At 37.9% G+C, this 23539-nt stretch overlaps 1 protein-coding gene across 1 annotated transcript in view; it reads right to left on the bottom strand.

Moving 5' to 3' along the window:
- ADAMTS3 (ADAM metallopeptidase with thrombospondin type 1 motif 3) overlaps nucleotides 1-23539 on the bottom strand; it is a 232567-nt gene that overhangs the window by 186704 nt on the left and 22324 nt on the right. The window contains exon 3 of the mRNA XM_028506934.2: nucleotides 22233-22639. Within this exon, the coding sequence (XP_028362735.1) occupies nucleotides 22233-22639 (407 nt within the window). The remainder of the gene's footprint in view (nucleotides 1-22232; nucleotides 22640-23539) is intronic.

Raw genomic sequence — 23539 nt, forward strand, 5'->3', positions numbered from 1 at the left:
AATCTTTCACACAACAAAGAGTAAAAACTCAACTACTGTAAAAGTTTAAGAAAAAAATGTAGGCAGAGTGTACATCCAATCTATATCTGATGCATGCATTAAAAGAAAAAACTTTCTATTTCCAATAAATGTAATGACAGTTTTTTTACAACTTCATGAAGGTAACACAGGCACAGAATAATATTCCTTTTATTTCCCTGGAAAGTACAGTTTCTAGAGTACTTTTTTTATACAGTTAACATTTACAAAACTGAGAACAATGTTGTCCTATATATTTTACAAGCATTTTGTTTTCCAGTATAGTGAAAACAAATGAAACCAAACAGTAAAATTGTACACAAATGCCTTTCAAATTCATATAAAACTTACTATCTAATTTGTGTATGGTAATATCTGAAAAAATTCTACATATTAATTTTTAATTAGGTTTAAATATGAGAAATCTATATTGAAAACTTTGTTTTTAAAATAATTGCATGACTCATCACCATTGCCTGTTTAAAAAGTTAGTGAAAATATCAATATGCAACCCACTCAGAAATGACTCATTTTGACACTGAATTACTTCCATGCATAATCTGAACAATAATCTTTTAACAAACAACCAGATTATAATGAGGTCATATTAAAAGACAAAAAGAATATAAAAATGTGACCTATAAATGTCAAGGCTGAGTTGTCTATCAAGTACAATTTATTGATCAAGAGTTGATTTACGAGTATATAAGGAGAGTCTAAAATTGTCAAATTAGCCCTATTGAGAGAAAAATAACTTGCCTTTGAAGATCTGAGGTATCTTCTTTTCCACTATCAGGAGCTACAATGTATAACCTAATGAAACACATCAGGTTATACATTTTAAGCTTTAACTGCCCAAATCTTTAAAGCAACGGTATTTCTCAAGTGTTTAATCTTGTTCAGTTCATATGTTTGAAAATGATGCTTTTAGCTCCCTTCACATGGCCTTCATTCTGATCTTTCCTTAAATGACCTAGCTGTCGCTGTCCTAACATGAGATTTCCTCAAGTCCTTTAAAAAATAATTAAAAGGAAGAGAGAGAGGATGAAGAAGGAAGGGAAGGGAGGAGGGCCGAGAGAATGAAGGCAGAAAGGCAGGTAGGTACCTACACACACCTGATCCTTGGAATTGCCAGAGATCTGCTGTGCTGTGTGTGGAAACAAGATTAAGTGCATGCTGACAATGTTCTATGATTTTTAAAGTCGAGGCAATCACAATGCTGTATGAGTAATAAACTAAAAAACAGAGCATATCTAAAAAGAATAATTATCTCTATTGAATATTTATGATGTCCCAGTACCCGTACTGAGTGCTTACATGGGTTATTTATTCCTCACAATAACTTATGAAACAGGTTTTATTATTATTAAATTATCACCTATTATCATCATTTAGCCCTGGCTGGTGTGGCTCAGTGGATTGAGTGCCAGCCTCCAAAGCAAAGGGGCACTGGTTCCATTCCCAGTCAGGACACATGCCAGGGTTGTGAGCCAGACCCCCAGTGGAGGGCGCACAAGAGGCAACCACACATTGATGTTTCTCTCTCTTTATTTCTCCCTTCCTACTTCTTTAAAAATAAATAAAATCTTAAAAAAAATAAAACTATATTATCACCATTTTAGTAATGAAAAAAGGTGACTTAAAGTGGTTTTATACCTAGTACGAGATGAAACCTGGGATTCCTACGGCTAACTCCAGAGTCTGTGCTCTTAACCAGTATGTCTCTTCATTGTTATTAAAGAAAATGTATGTGTTAGTCTGATATATATTTTCTGAAGGACATAACTGGCTTATGAGAACTTATGCTTCATGAGAAGTAGGCAGAGGGCAGCCAGTTCAAAAAAAATATTAAAATAGATTATAATTTATATTGCCAAACCAAGCACTTGAGTAACCTGAGGAAAAGGGGAAAAAAATGAATTGGACAGAATAGAAAGCTGCCCTAAGACCTCTCAGAAGTCTTGTGGATTCAGAAGCAGGTGCTATATATTTAAAAAAAAAAAAAGGTTGGACACAGGGCTATGAGTTCTGTGTTCCAGATCTTTTTCTGATAAGCAAAAATGTATGATGTGGATTTCATCACTTCAGCTTCTCTGGGCATTAGTTTCCTCATCCATAAAACAATGGGAATGATTCTACAACAACCGACCCTGTACCTCTGCTAAAACCCTGGGAGGACACAGAGACCTTCATATTCCCCTGCTAGGTGCGCCCACAGCATCTGCTCCATAATTGAGAGTTAAAACAGAGCCATAGGACCTCACTCCTATTTGGTCAGAGTGTGCTTCTCCTTAGAGAGATCCCACTTCATTGAAAAGGAATATTCCACACTAGACAAGCCCTAGATAAGCACTTGGCTCAGTAAGGGACTCAGAAGTAGACAGTGACCAGATACCCTGTCCACTAAAAAGTGCTTCACCACCTGATATAACCTAGAAAAAAATTCTGTCCTCAAACTTCTCCTGAAGTTCCATCAGTTCTGAGAGGGGCACCCACCTGAAGTTAAAAAATAAAACAATCACTGAGGCAGCTAGGATAGCTCAGACCAGAAGCTAGTTATCATCCTCCTTGGTATGGAAGAGTTCATCATCTTGATAGAAATGTCACATAAAGGAACTTACAAGAATTAAATGTGCTCATTTCTCTTGGACTCGCCCTCCAAAGAAAGAGAAATGGGCAAAGTCAAGATCAGAATTAAGTAAAACCGTGAGGAACAAGAACTGTGCAGGCTTTTTCCTGTCTCTCTTCTCATCCCTGATGGTCTGCTCTCCCGGGCACAGCCTGATTCTCTGTGCCTGTCCAGACGTGGGCTTCACGATCACTGTCCCCCTCAACTCTCCTTCCTCCCTCCCCCATCCGTGTCCTTCAAGGAGCAAGTCTGCTCAATTGCTAATGTCATTGGACCTAAGCTAAAAACTCAAAACTAGCGAGTTATGATATTTGCACTGTTAATAGTAGAAATTCCAGGCAAAAATGACGATTAGCTAGAGTGGGATAGGGCTTCATGATCCCCTTAAATCATCCCTACCTACCTGTGGATAGCACAATTCAAATTCTTCTCTGAGAGTACCCTGAGGGCAGTGTGGGAGGGGCCAGTGAGATGTCAAAGAAGAATTTAAGAGGCTGGGATTAACCAGTACCAGTCTCCCAAACAGGCAGTTCTACCTCACAAAAAAACCAACAGAAACAACAACACAACCGCCCCATCTCTTCCTGCACTGGTACCCCCGCCACGGGCACTGGCCAATTCGCTCACCTCTTCCTCCCTCACTCAGCATAGCAGCAGCATCTGAGCAAACATGGCCCGGTAACCCTGTCTGGCTTGACAAACAGCAGAGAGAGTCTAGATGTGCTACTTAAAGCCATAAGCAGCTACTGTGGGATGAAGATGAGCTGCTTTAGTGTAGAGGATAAGGCCAGACTGAAGATTTTCACTTGCCCTAATGAGATTCACTTACCTGCTACAGTTAGGCACCTGAAATCTGAAAGAAAACAGCTCAGTTCTGTTTATTAATTACGATACTCACCTATCTATCCCATCCAGCAAATTTTCATAGTTATATTGCTTGGTTCAAATCAATTAGATTTGATTTTCAGCCTTAAAATATACTAATTAAATATATATGTAAACATACATATACACACACACACACTAAAAACTCACATGGACTATTTTAATATAAACATTATACAAACGCACCTTTGTACGTGCATGTAATATAGATAGGGAATGCATATGTAAATAGAGATCCATATATGGGTCTATGCTTGAATCAAGCTGCATGAGCTACCTGAAATATTAGGAATATCCCCTGCAAACAGTCAAAAACACAGATTCTGAATGCAGGTATTGAGTCTTGTGTGAGACACAGGACAAGACTTCCCTCCTCTGGATTCCTAACCATAAAGGAGAACTGTTGTCAGGATTAAGTGAATTCCCTTACAAGAAGATCTGTACCTCACACATAATAGAGCTCATAAAATTTTAACTAGTATGCGTAATGAGTATGAAACATGTATGGTCACATCAGGGACCACAGTGACTTCCATTTTCTTCTGAAGTCAAATTAATAATCCGCAGCCAACCCTGTTAGTCTGACCCTGTGTTTCTCCCGGTCCTCTTAAACCATAAAAGTGCTCCACAAGAACTACCTAGGGACCCCTATTCATCCGTAAAAAGTCACCTCCTATACTGTTTTCTCAGGCAGAACCCTCTCTGACTCCTAGCTTAGGTCGAGACTTGGTTACCTATTTAATAAAACAATGTCCTCTTCCTTTATAGGAGGTATGCCAGTTTCCTTATTCACATAGTTGGGGTGACTTTTTTTTATCCTTATCTGGAGGATATTTTTTGTCATGGTTTTGTTGGGAGATAAGAAGGAAAAGAGGGAGAGAGAAAAAGAGAGAAACATCAAATAGTTGCCTCCAGTACATTCCTGACCTGGGCTGACCTGCAACCCAGACATGTGCCCTGATGGAATCGACTATTCAAACTTCTGGTGCATGGGACTATACTCCAACCACCTGCCAGGGCTGAATGACTTTTTAAAAGAAATGTCTATATTTCCCATTTTATCTATACTCCACAGGGGCAAATTCTATGCCTGCTTTTGTTTGCATCCCCAGCACTGAAAGTACCATTACAGTAGATTCTCAATAAATACTTATTGAACGACTGCAGGACTTTGCCAAATTCTATCCAGATGTCAATCAATCCATTTATTTTCTCCTAAAGAGCAGAAAGGAAAAGAATTCACACACAGGAATATAAGGAATCCTGGGAGTTACCAAGGAACACAAAGTTGGAAAGACCAGTACTTGTCTAAAGAAGTTAAACAACCTAAGAAACTAAAGAGGTGGCTTTGTGTACTTGGCTTTAGAAACTTTTTAACGTTCCATCAAGGAGAAACCACAGAAAGAAATGAAAGGCTGTAAGACAGAATTCTGGGTACCAAAGAGGAAGAAGAAGAGGAATTTTGCACAGAAGAAGAAATTGTTCAATTGACATTCATGAAAGCTGGAAGCTGACAGCAAGCATATTATCCATGGAGTGTATGTACCTTCATTTTCAGTAACTCACCAGATACTGATTATGCACCTACCATGTATCAGGCATGGCACTGGTTTTGCAGATACAAGAGTAAGCATTGCAGACACTGTTCCAATTCTCATGGAGTTTCCAGTTTGACATGGGATAAAAGTGTTTAAAAAAAAAATTTATGTGCTCAGGGCTGAGAAGGAACGACATGTTGCTATAGTAACAACCCTGACTGGAAAGTCAATACATAAGCATATTTTTTCTTCCAAGGAATTAATCTGAAGTATAGTATTTTATAATGTCTTTTAAAAATTTTTAAGCAATAGAAAGTCATGCTGATTTGTATCTGTTTTTGTTGCCTAAAAGAAGTAAATTAATTTAAGAGACACCCTACATACATACTATGGTGTTGAACTCAAGTGTGGGTTTGGGTCAAGATGATATTGCCCTTTTAATCGTATGTGAAGGAAGAGGAGATAGAAAAATGAGAGGAAAAAAACTTAGTTATAAAAACCATGGCACTGAAACACTGTTCAAGTTGATGGAGTTGATTTAGATGAAATCTTAGGGAATTAAACTTGTAAGTTCATACCACTCCCTCCACTGTGAAACTTAAGAGAAAACAAAAAATATCAAAGAAAAGTATATAATTCATCTTTAAAAAGTGGTCATCAATCCTTTGTTCCAATATTCATACCACTCAGTCTATCAATATTAATCTGTTGAGGACATACCTTATGCTAAGCACTGCTGAAAACCCAGGGGAAGGCATTCTTGTCCTTAGTAAAGTCCTCCATGCCTCCCCCATCAATAAATGTAAAAATAAATTCAATAAATTTAAAATGCCAATAATGGCCATGAATAAGATTTAAAACACTGATATAGTGTAGAGTAACTAGAGTTTCTGTTTAAGCTAGAATAACCCAGAAAGTCCTTATTAAGAAAATGGAATTTCAGACAACACCCAAATGATGAGTAGGAACCTCTATTTAAATATCTAGAAAAGAACATTCTCAGAAGTCTTAAAAAACAGCATTTTCAAAAGTCCAGAGACAGGAAAAGTTTGGATTATCAGAAATAATCCAAAATGAAGACAAAATGAAGACCAAACAGACTGAATATAGTGAACAAGGAGATGGTATCAGAGGATGCTAAGGCTAAGGCCAGATCTCGTAGAACAGTGGTTCTCAAAATGCAGCGTCACCTGGGAATGTGTTAGAAATACAAACTTGCAGGCCCCTCTGCAGACATACTGAGTCAGAAACCCAAAGTGGTGCCCAGAAATCTGTTTAACAAACCCTCTCTAGAAATCTCATACCTCTATGGTTAGAGGCCTCTTCGACAATAATGATTCTCGATTCTAGCTGCATATTAGAACCATCTGGAGCAGCATGTAATCTACTTACGCTGAGCCTTACCCCAGACCAAGTGAGTCTGTATCTCTAGGGCTGGGGTGCAGGCAGCTATATATTTTAAAAGCTCTGTAGGTGATTATGATACACAATGATTATTGGAACTACTGACATAAGGGGCTTAAAAGTCATGGTAAATTGTAAAGAAAAGTGACTGACAACTTTTAAATAGAGAAAAACTCATCAGATTTAGAAAGTTCAGCTTCTATGTGAAGGATGAAGAGAGGCAAAATGGACCAAAAAAAAAAAAAAAATAGGAGGTCACTGTAGAATCCAGGAAAGAAATGAGGGTTTGGACCAAAGTAGTAGCTTTGAAGATTTAATAAGGAGATCAGAACATATTTTATAGAAAAACCTCAAGACTTATTTATGGACTTTATGGAAGAGATGAAGGAAAAAAAGAGAAATCTAGCACAAACCTAGGTTTTGGCCTGAGAGACAGTGCCCAAACTTCTTTTTGGAGGCAACTGTGCAGGGGTGACTATGAAGGGTTAATTTTTGCCCCAGTTAAATTAGAGATGATTATTAGACATCTGAATGGAAAAGCTGAGTAGGCAGCAGGATACACACAGAAGTCTGGAGCTGGGAAGAGTCATCAGGGCCAGACACAGAGAGTCGTCACTGTATAGATGCTATTTGAAGCAATAAAATCAGATGAGATCATCTAGGTTGAGACTATAGATACAGAAGAGGGTGGGTACTGCCCACAGTGGGCACATGGAGAGACTACAGGGTTGACTAATGGGAGCCCAAGGAGCATGATGGTCCCAGACTGCTAGAGCACGGGACAACTGAAGATCTCAAGGCCTCTGTGTTGTCCATGGCACAGCCCCAAACCAGTTCTTGAAAGCTAAGTGATTTTAGAAACTTGAGAGCACGCCTAAGTGACTAGTGGCTACCGAATAACTTAGTGCATCTATCCACTTCAAAGTTCCACCTACCATCAGGAAATCTTTACATGAATGAGAGGAGGAATCTGAGGATCAGACACATTATGTGCAATGTCCAAGTTCACACAGTTTCTGTATTCTGCCAGAACTTGGCCTGAGGAGATGGTACTCAATGGGAGCTTCCAAGGAACATGAAGACTCCAGGCAAGGGAACCGAGAGAGGAAGTTGTAGCTGTGTAGTTAATCCAATCTGGGACTGGCAGGTGCTGAGTCAAACTGGCTGGGATTCAGACAGGGCAGTGGGCACGGGCCAAGGCAGTATTCCACACCAAAAAAAAACCCCCAAAAACAAAAAACCCTAAAATTCCTTACCAGAGAAGCTGGTCAGCTGGGAAAAACCAGTATCCAGCATTGTTGTGCACAAATAAGAATCAGGCAGTAGAGTTATGCAGTCTGGCACAAACTGAAAACTTGTTAGATATGTACATTTTCAGGCCTACGCCACAGACCCATATCAGAAACTCTAGCAATCTATGTTCTAATAAGCTCTCCAGGAAATCTTGATGCCCACTAAGGTTAGCGGCCTCTTGGGGAGAACGATAATGCTCAATTTCAGTTGCATATTCCTCAAATGTTGCATTTGAGGAACTCTGCTCAATACAGCTGGCACTGCTTTCTTATGGTGAGGTAACTTGGCACTTCCCTTACAGCAAGTCCAAGGAACAGTCTCTTCTGCTCTCAGTATTTTAGAAAAATATACATATATTTCTCTCTGTGTATGTATATGTACATATGTATATATCTGTACATATTATGTATATGTCTATATATATCTGTATGTATATATAGATATATACACACATTTTTTTCACGTGCTGCTTAACAACAGAGATACTTTCAGAGAAATGCATAGTTAGGTAATTCACCATTGTGCGGACATCACCGAGTATACTTACACACACCTAGATGGTACGGCCTACTCAACATCTGGGCTACATGGTATACCTACCATATGATACCATATGCTATCTATATCTATATCTATATATATATATATATATATACACTCCTAGAGAACATGTTGCTGTACAAAACACCATGAGATTCAATCAAGCACAGGGGAAAAGGACATAGTCCAGGGACTCAGTAAACATAACATGTGTGATGCTGCTGCTGTCCTAACAGGTCATACTGTTTTTTAGCAAACTTTTTTTGTAAGTAGAAAGAGTACTTTCTAAAATAATAATAAAAAGTATAGCATAGTAAATACATAAATAAGTAGCATAGTTATTATCAAGTATTATGTACTGTACATCAATATAAGTGCTATACTTTTATATAACTGGCAGAGTAGTAGGTTTGTTTACATCAGCATCACCATGAACACATGAGTCATGTGTCACGCTACTGTGCTGTCATAGCTACAGCAGCATTAGGTGACAGGAATTTTATAACTCCATTATAATCTTAGGGGACCACCATTGTCTGTGAGGTCCATCATTGACCAAAACCTCACTATGCAGTGCATGACTCTGTGTGTGTGTGTGTGTGTGTGTGTGTGTGTGTGTTACTTCCACATTTCATTAGGAGTCAGGCTGAAACATCTCCCAAAATTTTTATTGCATTTAGGGTCTTTGGAGCCTTCAAGAATACACACTTATAGTTAGTGGATTAAAAATAAATTTTAAATGTAGAAAAAACATTATTAGAAAGTAATCATGTCTCAAAGTTTGGAAAAGTAACATTCACACATGACATTTCCACTTGAGACTGTGAATAATGAATAATGGTCCATGTGATGCTTTGATTTCATCCTTCGGCAGAAATGCACTGGCCATAAGCACACACAAAACACACACTTGGTTACAGAGTCATAGAACATCAGTCCTAGAATCTGAGAAAGCTTATAGTTACCAATGTTCTGATTGTAGATCCCTGGGCCATGGAAACTGGTGGAAGCAGTAATGAAGACCTGGAATGACTGTTTCTGTGTCATAAGGCTGAACAACACAGTGTGTCTATGAACAATTTAATCTTTATATTGGAAAAGATATGATTCAGGGAAGAGGGAGAGTAATTTGTACTCATTGCGAACTCTGGCCAGCAATTTTATACTTTTTTATTATTAATAGCTACATAAAATGATTTGTGACTTAAGAAATACTTTTTCTGGCTTGTAAAATATTTCACGACATAAGGTCCAACAGGTGGAACAATAAGAATCACTGATCTAATTCCAACCCCTAATTTTTAAGTATAGGAAAGAGTAAGAAGGTATTCTATAAATACAGCTCAAATGTAAAAACATCCTCATAGATTAATATACCTTTAAAATATTTCCAAGCATGGTATATAAAAAGAGGCCCCTCTCTGAAAACCACAGATCAATGGTTAGGGTCTAGGACCAATATGACTCAGAGTCTTCCCTCATCATTATGCTAAGTCTAAACCTGGTACCACAGTCGAGGCCAAAGGTGACAGTGGCATGCAGCTGACCAAACAGAAACAGGTATCTCACAGTGACTTAATTTTATCTGAACCCACATCACTATGCTCGGTCTGCTTTCTTGTCCTGGCAGCCAGTTAATACCATCCTCAGAGCCAGGTATGCAAAATAAAGGACTATATGCAGCCAGGCAGGAAAGCATGAAATACTGGCACACTCTAAGCAAGATCAAGTATCCTGCAAGCCCAAAGGAAGTATTGCCCCAAGATTCGAATCACTGTTAAAAGCATAGTGTTTCACAGATAATGCTAAGTAAAACGTTTCCCACTGTGTTTGGTTGCTAACATTTGCAGAATCTCTCACTAAGTGCTGGTCTTTGCTTTCTCTTGGGCTTCACATGCTCCAACTGGGTCCCGCTACGCTCATATGACACCCCAGCTTCTAATTGTACAGTCCTCTCAGCCTATAAAGAACTTCCACTTCAGAGCATCGCCAGATAAAAGGAGACCTTTCAAAATCTCATACATTTTAAATTGGGGTTGGGAAGTCCTATCACATAATCAAAAAAAAATCACCAAGATCATTTTGATAATGCCATTTAATTTAAAAAATGCATTTTCTGGTAGTTAGAGCCAAGGACTCACCATTCCACCCTTATCTCCATCCCCTTCAACTGCCTCCAGAGTTGCAGAAAATGCATACTCTCTGCTGTATGTTTTTTTCCCCACAAAAGACTCCAGATTGGGGAAAAAATGGGTATAAGATAGCATATTAACCACAATCACCTAATAAAAGATATGAAATGAACAAGGGTGGAGAAACTCTGAACAGTGTATACAATCTAATGTCATAGAATTCTTTTTCACTATCCCCAAAATGTCTCACTCTGAGATTCCCTATTTAAAATATTTGATCAAATTAAAAACCTGAGAGGAATGTTAAAACTGTGACTTACATCTGGTCAATTCCCTCCTAGCTAGGATATGGCATTTACCACACTAATAAAGGAAAATGTTTCCTAAAAATGAAGTTGTTTGCCGTGTGGTGCACCGAACCATTGTTCATTGTGTAAAACCTCTTACTACTGTAAGAAGGCAACCATTGTCATCATATCTTTGTCAACTCTGAAGACTCTGATAAGTGGAACAGGATATTTGCACTTCATATTTCTAAGCAGAACCTAAGGAAGAACTTTCTCTGTGGCAGAGCTCTGTATAAATAAGATGGAAAGAAGTGCATTTCCCATGCTTAGGAGTCTGCAGAGCAGGGGCTGGAGTACCTGCAGAGAAGACAGTGATGGAAGAGTTCTGTATCAGGTCTAAAAGGCGATCTGAAATTACTGTAGTTTCACCAAGGTACTCACTTCAGAGAAGACTGTGTTTTCCACAAGTTAGGTCACAGGCTAGATTGAATCACTGCAGTGTTTCTTACTTTGCAATGTTAATCATCATGTCTCTTATTAATCACAAAATCTTAAGGACTAATAATTATAGACAGAAAAAAAGAAAGGACTATAGTAACAATCACAGATTTCCCAGGAGCCAGGCTGTGTGAAAGGTGCATTAACATTCTTGGGAAGGCCTTGGCCTGACAGGCATTACTTTCCCCACTTTACTGAAGGAAAGAGACTTCAGTAAGTTAAGTAAGTTGTAAGTCACAAGACTGGCAGGTGGTAGAACTAGAATTGGAGTCTGGGTTTATCTGATTCTAAACCAACAACATGCCTGCTCCCTGCATGAACCATTTCCATCAACCATTTTACAAAAGTTTTGACTTCCGTCAACAATTGTACTTACATTTTTCCAACCTGAAGTATTTTAAGATATCATTAACTCAACTATTCTGTTTCACTGGTATTTACTGATTGTTCTTACTGCAAAACTCCAAATTTAGTATCTTCTAAATATTTTAGAAAAGTAGGCAAAACCTGTCAGGCTACATAATATCCTTTTCAAAAATATTACTAATTCTGGAATTAGGTGTCAGTACCATTATATATTCCAGTTTTTAAAGTCAATAAAGTAGAATTTTCAGAAATTTATTATAATTATAGAAGAATTGAATGAGTTCATCAAAGGACTTTCAAATTGCAATAAGTCTAATGATAATCTCCTGATACATTTAACGTAGTTTAATATTGCTCGGATATTAACAAACCTCTTTGAAAATATTTTTTAAAATACCAAGTATTTAAAATTTTATTTGTTTTTTGTTAAATTAATCATATTTTTAAAATTATTTTATTGCCATTCAATTACAGTTGTCTGCATTTACCCCCCACTACTCCCCCACCAACCCAGCCAAACCCACCTTCCTCCCTTGCTTCCACCCCTCACCTTGGTTTTGTTCATTTGATCTGACAGTAACAAGAGGGGAGATGGGAGGGGATGATGGGGGAAGGGTTTTCAGAAACAACTATAACTATAAAATTTCACAATGGGTAAAATTTCTTGTTTTAGAAACAGAGAGTTCAAAGTCTAACTTCTTTAATAAATAGTACAATTGATTTTGTTATCCCCAATTTTTTTTGCAATTTCACTGTTACAGACTGACAATAGTAAATTAAAATCTCCCCTTTCAATTGTATTTTTGATTAATCTCTATATATATCTAATAGTATTAAAAACATACAAGTTAATTTGTGTCATGGCCTTTTTGTCAACGACCCACATTGTGAGAGGCATATTTAGGTAGCTTGGGGTAACAGAACAACCATGTGCATACTTGTCAATAGATTCACATGCCAGTCTAGCTCTGCCACCAACTGTATAACCTGACAACAAATTCTGTCACTGGTTCTTGAATCACAGTATTAAATTAAACATTGATATTCTCTGTCTTTTCTATGGCTTTCCATATATTTGTATGTATATGTGTATACATATGTGTATGCATAAATACATGTGTATATATGTATGTATATATATACATACATATAGCTATGCATAGCATAGATACTACAGATGACAAAATAAAATGGGATTTAATATCAAAATCAATTCGTATCAGAATCAACTGTTTGTTTTAAGAGTTAAATTGATCAAATTACTGTTTCTGCTCTACTTTTTACTTTCTACATAGCATGTCACTGTAAACAAAACTTGCTAACATGGCATTCAGAGTACTTCTTGGAGGACTTCTGGACAAGATGGAAATGTAGGTAGACTCACTTTGCTTCCTCACACAACCATAAGAAGGATAACAACCAATCTAAAAACAAAAAACAACCAGAACTCCCAGGAAATTGAACTGTATGGAAGTCTGACAACCAAGCACTTAAAGAAGCATTCATCCAGACAGGTAGGAGGGGTGGAGAGGACACAGTGTGGTGAGGCAGCAGCTGTGGTGAATGGCAAAACGAGCAGGCCCACATTCACATGCAGCCCTGGATAAAAACTGGGAGGGACAACTGGGGAGTGATAACCCCCGACCCAAGCCAGACCACACAGCCGTGTTCCAGTGGTGGGGAAATAAAGTCTCATAACTTGTGGCTGTAAAAACCAGTGGGGGTTGGGACAGCAGAAGACACTGCTGTTCTCTCAGGAGAGTGAGTTAAAAGGGCCCACAAAGTCCTAGGACATAAGCGAACCCACTTAACTCTGGGAATAAATACCAGGGCACCAGCTAGAAGGGCTCAAATTGCTTATAGGAAATGGGGGAAGTGAATGGAAATAGGGTGAGAGCCAAGCAAGTAGCATCATTTCCTCTCTGACCCCTCCCCCACATACAGCACCACGCACAGGTGAAGCAGGTTGTCCCACCCTGGCAAATACCTAAGGCTCCCCTTACAATTTAATGACATGGGGAGTCAAAGCAGCTCTACCTGATACACAAAAACAAAGGGAGGCTGCCAGACTGAAAAGATAAAGAAATATGGTCCAAATGAATAAACTGATAAAAACTCCAGAAAAAGAATTAGTGACACAGAGATAGCCAACCTATCAGAGACAGAGCTCAAAACACTGGTGATCAGGATCTCAGAGAAATGATTGAGTATAGCGAAAAAATAAAGGAAGAAGTACATGCTACACAAAGTGAAATAAAGAAAAATATGCAGGGAGTCAACAGTGAAGAAAAGGAAGCCAAGACTCAAATTAACACTTTGGAACAAAATGAAGAAATAAACATTCAACCAGGGCAGAAAGAAGAAAAAAGAATTCAAAAAAATGAAAAGAGGCTTAGGAATCTCTAGGAGAACTTTAAATGTTCAAACATCTGAATCATAGGGGTGACAGAAGGAGAAGAGGAAGAGCAAGAAAATGAAAACTTATTTGAAAAAATAATGAAAGAAAACTTCCCTAATTTGGTGAAGAAAATAGACACACAAATCTAAAAAACTCAGAGAATTACAAATAAGTTGGGCCCAAGAAGGACCACGCTAAGATATATCATAATTTAAATACCAAAGGTTAAAGATAGAGAATCTTAAAAGCAGCAAGAGAAAAAAACAGAGTTACCTATAAAGGAGTTCCCATAAGACTATCAGCTGATTTCTCAAAAGAAACCTTGCAGGCAAGAAGGGACTGGCAAGAAGTATTTAAAGAGATGAAATGCAAGGACCTACATCCAAGATTACTCTATCCAAAAAAGTTATCATTTAGAATATAAGGGCAGATAAAGTGCTTCCCAAACAAGGTAAAGCTAAAGGAGTTCATCACCACAAAGCCCTTATTATATGAAATGTTAAAGGGACTTATCTAAGAAAAAGAAGATCAAAACTATGAACAGTAAAATGACAACCCACAACTATCAACAACGGAATGTAAAGAAAAAACAAAATAAGCAAACAACTAGAATAGGAAGAGAGTCATAGATATGGAGATCACATGGAGGGTTATCAGCAGGGAGGGGGAAGGGGAAGAAATGGGAAAAGGTACAGGGAATAAGAAGCATAATTTGCAGGTACAAAATAGACAGAGGGAGGTTAAGAATAGTATAGGAAATGGAGAAGCCAAAGAATTCAAATGTACGACCCATGGACATGAACTAGGGGTGGCAGGGGGCGCTGCTGGAGGAAATGGGGGCACTGGGCGGAGAGCATCAAGGGGGAAAATTGGGACAGCTGTAATAGCATAATCAATAAAATATACTTAATAAAAAACAGTGCTTCTTGGAGACTGTAAAGAAGTAAGGGACATGAACATACAGCATATGTAGTAAATAAGTGAGAAAAACATTTTAAATGGAAGAAATTATAGCCATAGAAAGAGGTTTTCTAAACGGGCCACTTAACTAATCAAACATGAAATGTTGAAGGACCTAGGTACTAAAAGAAAAAGTCACATTTTAAAAAATCAAATTTCATAATCATCTCAGATAAAATTTGGGAGACAGAAGTGAGAAAAAAGTTACTGCAACTAAACCTATCTAAACTCCAGAGAAAAACTCCTCATGACTTCAGAGCAACTTTTCTATGAGGAAAAAAAGAAAAGCAAAAGCAACATAATTAAAACCAGGAATCCTCATCCTCCTCTCCTCCTGAATGTCCATGCAAGCCTGTCAGTATCAACCACACACTCACCCTCCGCTTTCTTTCTCTCCCCCCTTTTTGTATGATATTGGCCCTGTATTCTGTTAAATATTACCCAAGACCTCTTTGGCTCTCCAGAGTATTCACTATATATGTTACAAAGGTCAGGAAATCAACCTCACCCCATTTTCTCCCCATTTTTGTGGCCATCACGTGTGGACCTCCACACAACTCCCCTCCTTTCCCCACAGGCTCCTCCCCCTACCCATCCTATTCCATTCCCTGCCTCAACAGAGACTACTTTAATAAAAATATCTGTCTTTTCAATAATCTGGTATCACAAATATTGCTTCCTCTAGGAAGCCTTCTACCATCCTTCCAGGAAGAAAGAATCTTTTCATAATCTAGCTTTCACATTTTGTCTATTCTAGTCTTGCAAGCGTTTAAAACATTCTGTTTTGTACTTTGGTTCTACTTTTGCATATCTTATTTCCATTACCATTGGAAGACAAGGTTACACCTAACTTCCTCACTATTTACTCCGGCAATCAATATAGCACTTTACATATCCTAGTACTTCAAAATGCGCATTAACTTGATCACTATTCCTAGAAACAAAGAGTGTTAAATCGAACGAATAACAGGTTTTTTTTGCAGTTGCGAACTTTGAAACTGGGTTTAGTTAGCAGGAGTGGAGGTTGGGGAGAGGTGAGCAAAGAGGAAAAAAGTGGGGAAGACTGTAATAGCATAAACAATTAAAAAATAAAGAAAAAATTTAAAAAGAACTGTAACCTTAAAGCATGATTATGAACAAGGGCATCATATCAATAACTCATTGTGCTTTTGTTATTTAAGATATGCTCAGCACTATTTTTGAAGGTCTTACAGCATTTCATATCTTTAAAATAAATATTACTGTTATAATAAAACAATGGTTGTCATGCCATTGAGAAGAATAGGAAGCATTACTTCCCAGGCCAATGATGGAAAGAAAAAGTATTTTCCCTCCCCTTGTATTCTGTTTTCCATGTCTGTCCAAAGAAAGACTTGCAATACATACTTACTTTTTCCCCAATTTTTAACTCATCTTTAAACTTAATTTAAAAATTTACTATACCAAAGTTAGAGGAGATAATGAGAAATAAATCATAATCAAATTGATGTAAATCAAATAATATGTACTGAATAGGTGGTTCTCATAAACAAACACTAATGATTTAGATTAACTACAAAATAAGTAGTAAAAAGAATTATTTCCAAAATTTGAAAACACTTTTGACTTTTTTTTTCCACTTTCCACATTATTCCAAGCTCACATCTTTGGCTTTTTTTTTTTTTTTTTTTTTTTTTTTTTTTGTATAAGACCAACTAAGTCACACAGAGAAATACAGCCAAAAAAAATTGGAATAAGCTAGACATAGCTTATGAAAATTTGACATGAAATGTGAAATGATCAAAGACTATGCCAAAACTTCCCTCTTTGCCCCCTATAAGCACAAACTGGTAGCCTATCTATCTGAGAAAGGAGGCAGGTGGGAGGTGCATCCAAGAGCCCATATCTGGTGCATGTAGGTACAGTAACTAGGTAAACACTGTCAGCTCCCATAAGGCCACAGCTTGTCCAAATCTCAGGGAAGAAGCCATGAGATCTGTCACAAACTGGTTCTCCCAAACTAATGAACATAGAGGACACTCACCCATTCTTAATGTGTAAAGGGGCTGATGCCTGATGCTTTCTCCCTTCTACTTCTACAAATCTAAGGGTAGAGGGGCTTTGAGGGTCTCCTAATCCTACATTGTTCAAGTTGCCCGGGGTAGGTGCCCAGAGCTGAAACAAGGTTTTACTCTTTTGTTCTTCAGAAATTCTAGGTCTCCTAAACCAGCATGTAAACCATGAAGGCACAGATCCTCCTCTTCTTCATCATAAAACACATGACACTTTCCATAGACTCGGTCCACAGAAGGAAAAGGTAGGAAGCGACTGGCTGTTAGCAATCAGGTTCTTCTCATAAAAGCAGATGTTCAAATGTCAACATCTAAGGATCAGCCCTGGAAAACCCCTTTTTCTAAATCCATTATAAATAGCTACAAAGTTGTTTCTTTTTTAGTATCAGACACTTCATTTGCCAGATTGAGCTGTATTTACAATCACTGCTCAAATGTTCTCAATCCCAGGTACACTATCTCATAATACTTTTTTTTAAAATAGGCTATTTTAAAAGTGCTTATACAGCTAGACTCACTGAAATAGGCAGGACAAGAACATGTTTTAGAAGGGACCAAAAAAAAAATCCTAAAGTAAAAGTCTTAAGACAGGGAAATCTTAAGGCTGTTTTCTTTCAAAGTTAGCAGTACTCCACAAAGATTTCATTTGTCCATGTCCCAAATCTAAAAAGCATGAAATGCTTCCAGTATTAACCAGATGTAACTAACATATATTTTAGCAATAAAGTTTCTGTTCATGGTTCCCAACTTTCAACCTCAAGCTCCCAAGACCTCCTACCCTATCAGTGAGGACACCTATGAGATTCCCCAGGAGTGGTCTAGAGTGAAACAAGGCAGGAGGAAGAGACACCAGGCAGGAGAAACCTCCCACCTGTGTTTTAATCAGGCCTTTCTTGACTTTATCCATTTTACATGTTATTAGATAACCCACAGTGATTTCACTGGATGAAAGAACTCCAGATATTTAAACAAAATGTTAAAAACTTCTGTCCTAGATAAATTCCCTTGACCAACCCATGAAGAAATCACTGAACTGGATCACCCAAAAGAGCCATTCACCAGTCAATTCTTCACCCCCAACTGTTTCCTCTAATAACAATCCAGGGGAATTAACAAAGCAATATTGTTCTAGCAAGCCTAGAAAAATCTAGTTTCCTTATGTTATAAAACACATGACATAATGCCTACTAACCAGACAATCCTTTATTTTGGCAAATTTATAGGCCACAAAGTATGATTGTGAGCTGCTGCTACTGGCAGGGCAGACTTAATGGTGTTACAGAGAGAATGCCAGGGCTCTGTGGAATAAAGAAACCTATTTTCAGCTGGGATTCTCAGTCAGAACTGTCTTCCCACTGAGGAGAGTGTGGAATGCCTGCCGTCACCACGACTCCTGACCACTGGACTCTCACCTCAAAGACGGAGAAGCAGAGAGGTAAAGCACGTCAGCACCCTCTAACCAAAAAGCACCAGGAGCGCATCTGCAGGGGACAAGCTGGGTTTAATACAAGCTGCATGGAGAGAGAATGCACACCAGAGGGAACCATCAGCATCTCGGTCATAAAGTGTTAAGGGAAAAAAAAAAAACAAACTATTAATAGGATTTAGGTTTTGGTTGGGTGATTTGGGGAAGGGTCTAGAGAAGCAGAGCTTTGCTCTAGATCAGATACTGTCAGACAGCAGGGACAAGTCTACAACTGAATATCTCAATAATTCTTACCTATAATTGGGACCAATAAGAGTAAGAATAAAGTCGTAACTGGTAAAGTATTAGCAGTCATTCATAAGTGGCAATCTTGGCAAAGAATAGGAAAAGGTCATGCTACACAGGAACGGATATTGTTCTTGGGCACATAAAGTGAGAATCACTGTCAATTCCTTTGACAATGCAGAAGACTTTGATGATCATTTCAGAAACCCAAAGAATAATATGTTAGTTATTAAGCATGTCTATGTCTAGATCACATTCTAGATCGCAGGAATTTTTCTGTCCTCTCCAATAATGTCTACCTTAAAGCACCTTTCCTGTGATCATTTCACACAGTTATCTGGACTAGAGAGACTCTACCTATTTCAGTCAAGTCTCTGATGCCCAGAGGGGTAAAGAGGTAAGAGTCACTGCTTGCTTTCCAAACCATCTGTGGTAAAGAAAGAGTTTCTTTTCTCCCCGATTGTACAATACAGTAAAAACTAATTTCTAGAAAAATAAAATAAAAATACAAGACACAAAACCCCAGCCTCATTTTTAATTTAATCTTTATTGTACTTTTTCCATCACCATTTAGTTCCCTTATACTCCCTTCCCTCCCGAGCAACCACCACACTGTTGTCCATGTCCATGAGTCCTTTTGCCTTTTGGCTCAATCCCTCCACCCACTAACTGCACCACAACTGTCATCTGCTCTCCATCTATGAGTCTGTCTCCACGTCGCCTGTTAGTTCAGTTTGTTCATTAGATTCCACACATGAGTGAAATCATATGGTATTTGTCTTTCTCTGCCTGGTTTATTTCACTTAGCATAATTTTCTCCACATCCATTCATACTGTTGCAAAGAGCAAAATTTTCTTCTTTTTTATGGTTGAGTAGAATCCATTGTGTAAATGTCCCTTAGTTGTTTTATCCACTCATCTACTGATGCACACTTGGGCTGCTTCCATGTCTACCAATTGTAATAACACTGCAATGAACATAGGGGTGCTTATGTTTTTTCAAATTAGTGTTTTTGGGTTCCTTCTGGATGTATTCCCAGAAGTGGGATTGCTGGGTTAAAAGGCAGATCCACTTTTTTTTGTTATTAGAACCAATACAGATACAGTAACTGTCAAATAGCTATAACAGTTTCTATATATACAATCTCACTTTCTGTATTTATCTTGTCAGAAACCTGAGTCAGTGGACATACTTTTGAGTAGCACTGTATTTTTTTAAATTAAAACATTCTGTCTCAGAGTATTGCCCATTTCAAAGTCACAGAGCACAAAATCACGTAGATGACCTGCTCTCAATACCCCTGCTCCTGTCCCTGCCATCAGCTGCAGTCTCCCTCCATAGCTATTGTGAGCTGGAAACTCCAGAAGAGGCTTTCATTTCTGCACATCCTCAGACTTAGCCCTGCCTGCTACAGGCCAGACCTACCCTTTTGCTGAATGAAACTGAAGGCCTGGGCCACTTTTCTCTGGGTTGAAACTGTCCTATTCAAGAAATCTCCCTCCAGAATACTTCCTTTAACCACAATGGTTAAGTTAAACATGACTCATGCATATATATATACCCACATGTATGTATATACACATATAAATATATATATATGTATTTTTAAATATTTTGATACTTAAATTCTGTGGCATATTAACATCTTTGAGTTCCATGAGCCTGGTAGCTGTGGGTTATTCCTTTCAGCATGTCACAGTGCCTGGAAGACTGCTTGGCCTTTAACTGGCTTCCTACAAAACTTTTAATTAACTGATTGATTAGATCAAACAAATGGAATAAATTAATACCTGTAGTATACACTGGTAGTGTACTGTATACATTCACGCATGCATACACATACACTATATCTACGTATACATGATGTTAACAGTGAATATCATATCTTTAAAATGAGAAATTAAACAAACCTAATAATTTCAATCACGATTTATAGTGACTTTTTCTTTTTTGCCACAAAGTTTTATTACCCCATGAATCTATATAACCTCACATGTACAATAAAAATAAAACATTGCTAAATTGGGTTTAGAAATCACTGTGATAATCCATTACAGAATTTTCTTGCATTTTGCCTCCCTTAAACTGATTTTTAAGCCAATATCCCAAGTTTCAAGTCAGAGCTGAGGAGATACAAAGCCCATATTATATATGCTTAAAATCTAAAAAATAATGCTGAATTAAGCTTTCTAATCAATACATTTTGCTTAAAAGTTTTATAAAACAGTACCTTTTCTATAACTGCTTTCTGCTTCTGTCTTTGCAGTACTAAATCCAGATCTCTCAGTTAGTACTTTAAACCTCAAAAACTTCAATTAACCTCAATTAACTAATTCAGGCCCTAGTCAACCTTTATGTAGAATAAGAAGAATTTGAGAGACCCCTTATGCCTTTCAAACCCCAAAACATGGTCCAACCCTGAATATGAGGGTATGGACCCCTAAACTAACGGAATCCAACTTGGAGAGTCAGACCTGCTGCATGTTTTCTATTTCAGTTTTCTGGACTGGCTTCTACAATTCTATAGAACATCATGGGTTGGTGAAGACTGAAAAATCAAGCCTGAAACAAGGAACCCACAGCATTTGATAAAACATATGGTACCCTAACTCCTTGGACTTAGGCATAGAGAGGACAACAGCAGAATTTTCATAGTACTGGTGGAGGACCAGCCAAGGTAGAAAAATCATAAGCAGACGTGTAAGGAATATTCTGAGAACTCTTAGAAACAGTGGCAAAACAAAGGGAAAAGCTCTGAACTCCCAAGAAACAGCAGCCTGGCAACCACAGGAAGGAAAAATGGTTGCTCATTTTAAACAAAGACTTGAAGTCAACTGTGGATAGAAAAGACATAAACATTGACACACTTTTCAAATAACATGTAGAGATACAAAACAAATAAAAATACTTCACATCTGCAGAGTGTGTAAATAAGGGTCAGTTATTACAGGGTTTAACCACACAACTGAAGAGCAACATATGGGTATTTTACTTGAAGGTAAAGGTTAAAATGAATCAAAGTCATCACACAAAGACAACTATATCTTGAGTTCATAAAGTAATGCTATTTAGACAAATTCTGATAGAAGATCTGCTGAGTTCCCATTTTAGCATTCTGTGGGGAAGCTAAAGAATGCTTTCAAAATACTTTAAGAAGATATCAAAAGTTTCCATATAAGTGTAATACTATCATTTTAAAGGAATCTAAGTTTCTTTACAAAGTTTTCAGAACACTTTGAAAGAAATTAGAAATAAAATTCCCCAGTGTAACACAATAAAAATATAAGCCAAAAAAAAAACCCCTATTAAATAGCTGTCTTTGTTTCTTGGAATAATGTTGTCTTCATGTCAAATTAAGCCAAAGCACCATCTTCGACAATAAAATGCTTTCTCCTGCTTCTTCCTAAATTTAAAATATAATAATGAGGTTTCTTTCCACCTCCACCTTCCCAACCATGCTGAAGCCATGCAACACTCCCAAACGCCTACAAACAAATACACACAAAGGGAATGAGCCTTACCAGACCATCACAGTTGTTAATGGCAACAGAGGTTCCTGGAATGTCCATGATGTCACCAACGTAAGCACAGTTAGTCTGCAAAGGCTCTGTTTTCCAGATTCTTTCAGGGGCACTTCCTGGTTGATGATCATTAACAGGGCTGGATGTATTCCCGGGCACTGGAGATGTTTCATGCCATTCCACAACAGCGCCGGGAGCAATGAGCTGGGTGTTGGGCTTTAGTCGCAGATGAAAATCTCTTCCAAACGCTGTGATGTTAAAGAACAATTGCTCAGAGTTGGAAGACACGTCCCTCGTTGATCTCTTTTTGTGACTTGCAGAAAGGATATGGGAGAGATAGTGTCCTTCTCGATTTGTGCTGACTGGAGTCACCAGCTCATACTCTTTCTTCCTCTTTAGTGGTGAATCTGTGGAGTGAAAAAGAGAACTGTAGGAGCCTGTGCAACAGGAGGACACAGGAGGACACAGCACAGGCACGAAGTGCCCGCCTCACAAGACTGCACCTTGGCTTGCATAATAAGTATGTTTCTGAATCATCTCATAAGTTCTACATTTGGAGAGCACAAATCACTTCTCAAATGCACTTAGGTAACTCTGTGTTCAAAGAACCTTTTTCCATTTTTTTTTAAGTTTTTTTTTTTTCCAAAATAGACTGGGTGAAGTGGCTCAGTGGACTGAGTGCCAGCCTATGCACAAAAGGGTCGCCAGTTAGATTCCCAGTCAGGGCACATGCCTGGGTTATGGGCCAGGTCCCAAGTGGGGACGCACAAGAGGCAACCACACATTGATGTTTCTCTCCCTCTCTTTCTCACTCCCTTCCCCTCTATAAAATAAAGAAAATCTTTTTTTAAAAAAGAATGTTTTCTATTTTAAAAAGTTTATTACAGTGTGAAGATGCATATCTTACTTACATATTTGAGAACATAAATAAAATTTCCGTGAACAATGCCTGGCTTGCTTATAATCAAAACACATTCCCAATTAATTACTTATTGCTTAGCTGATACCTGCTACAAACTTTTAACAAAGTTGCTATTATGTAGAAGAAATTTTTTTCTTATCAATAAAAAATTTTCCTCTTAGAATTCTAGAACTTACACTAATTACAACAGCTACTTTATGTTACATCTTCCATGGCCTATAATTTATACACTGTAGTTTATACACATTTTCTCGATTGTAACAACCCTAACAATCATACTTCACAGGTGAGGAAACAGAGACTGAGAAGGTACGTGTCCATGGTCTCATAACTGTGAAGTTCAGACATGGACCGAGTGCTACTCTAGTTCTCACACACTCATTCT

The sequence above is a fragment of the Phyllostomus discolor genome, chromosome 1 (genome assembly GCF_004126475.2).
Source record: "Phyllostomus discolor isolate MPI-MPIP mPhyDis1 chromosome 1, mPhyDis1.pri.v3, whole genome shotgun sequence".
Lineage (NCBI taxonomy): Eukaryota > Metazoa > Chordata > Mammalia > Chiroptera > Phyllostomidae > Phyllostomus > Phyllostomus discolor.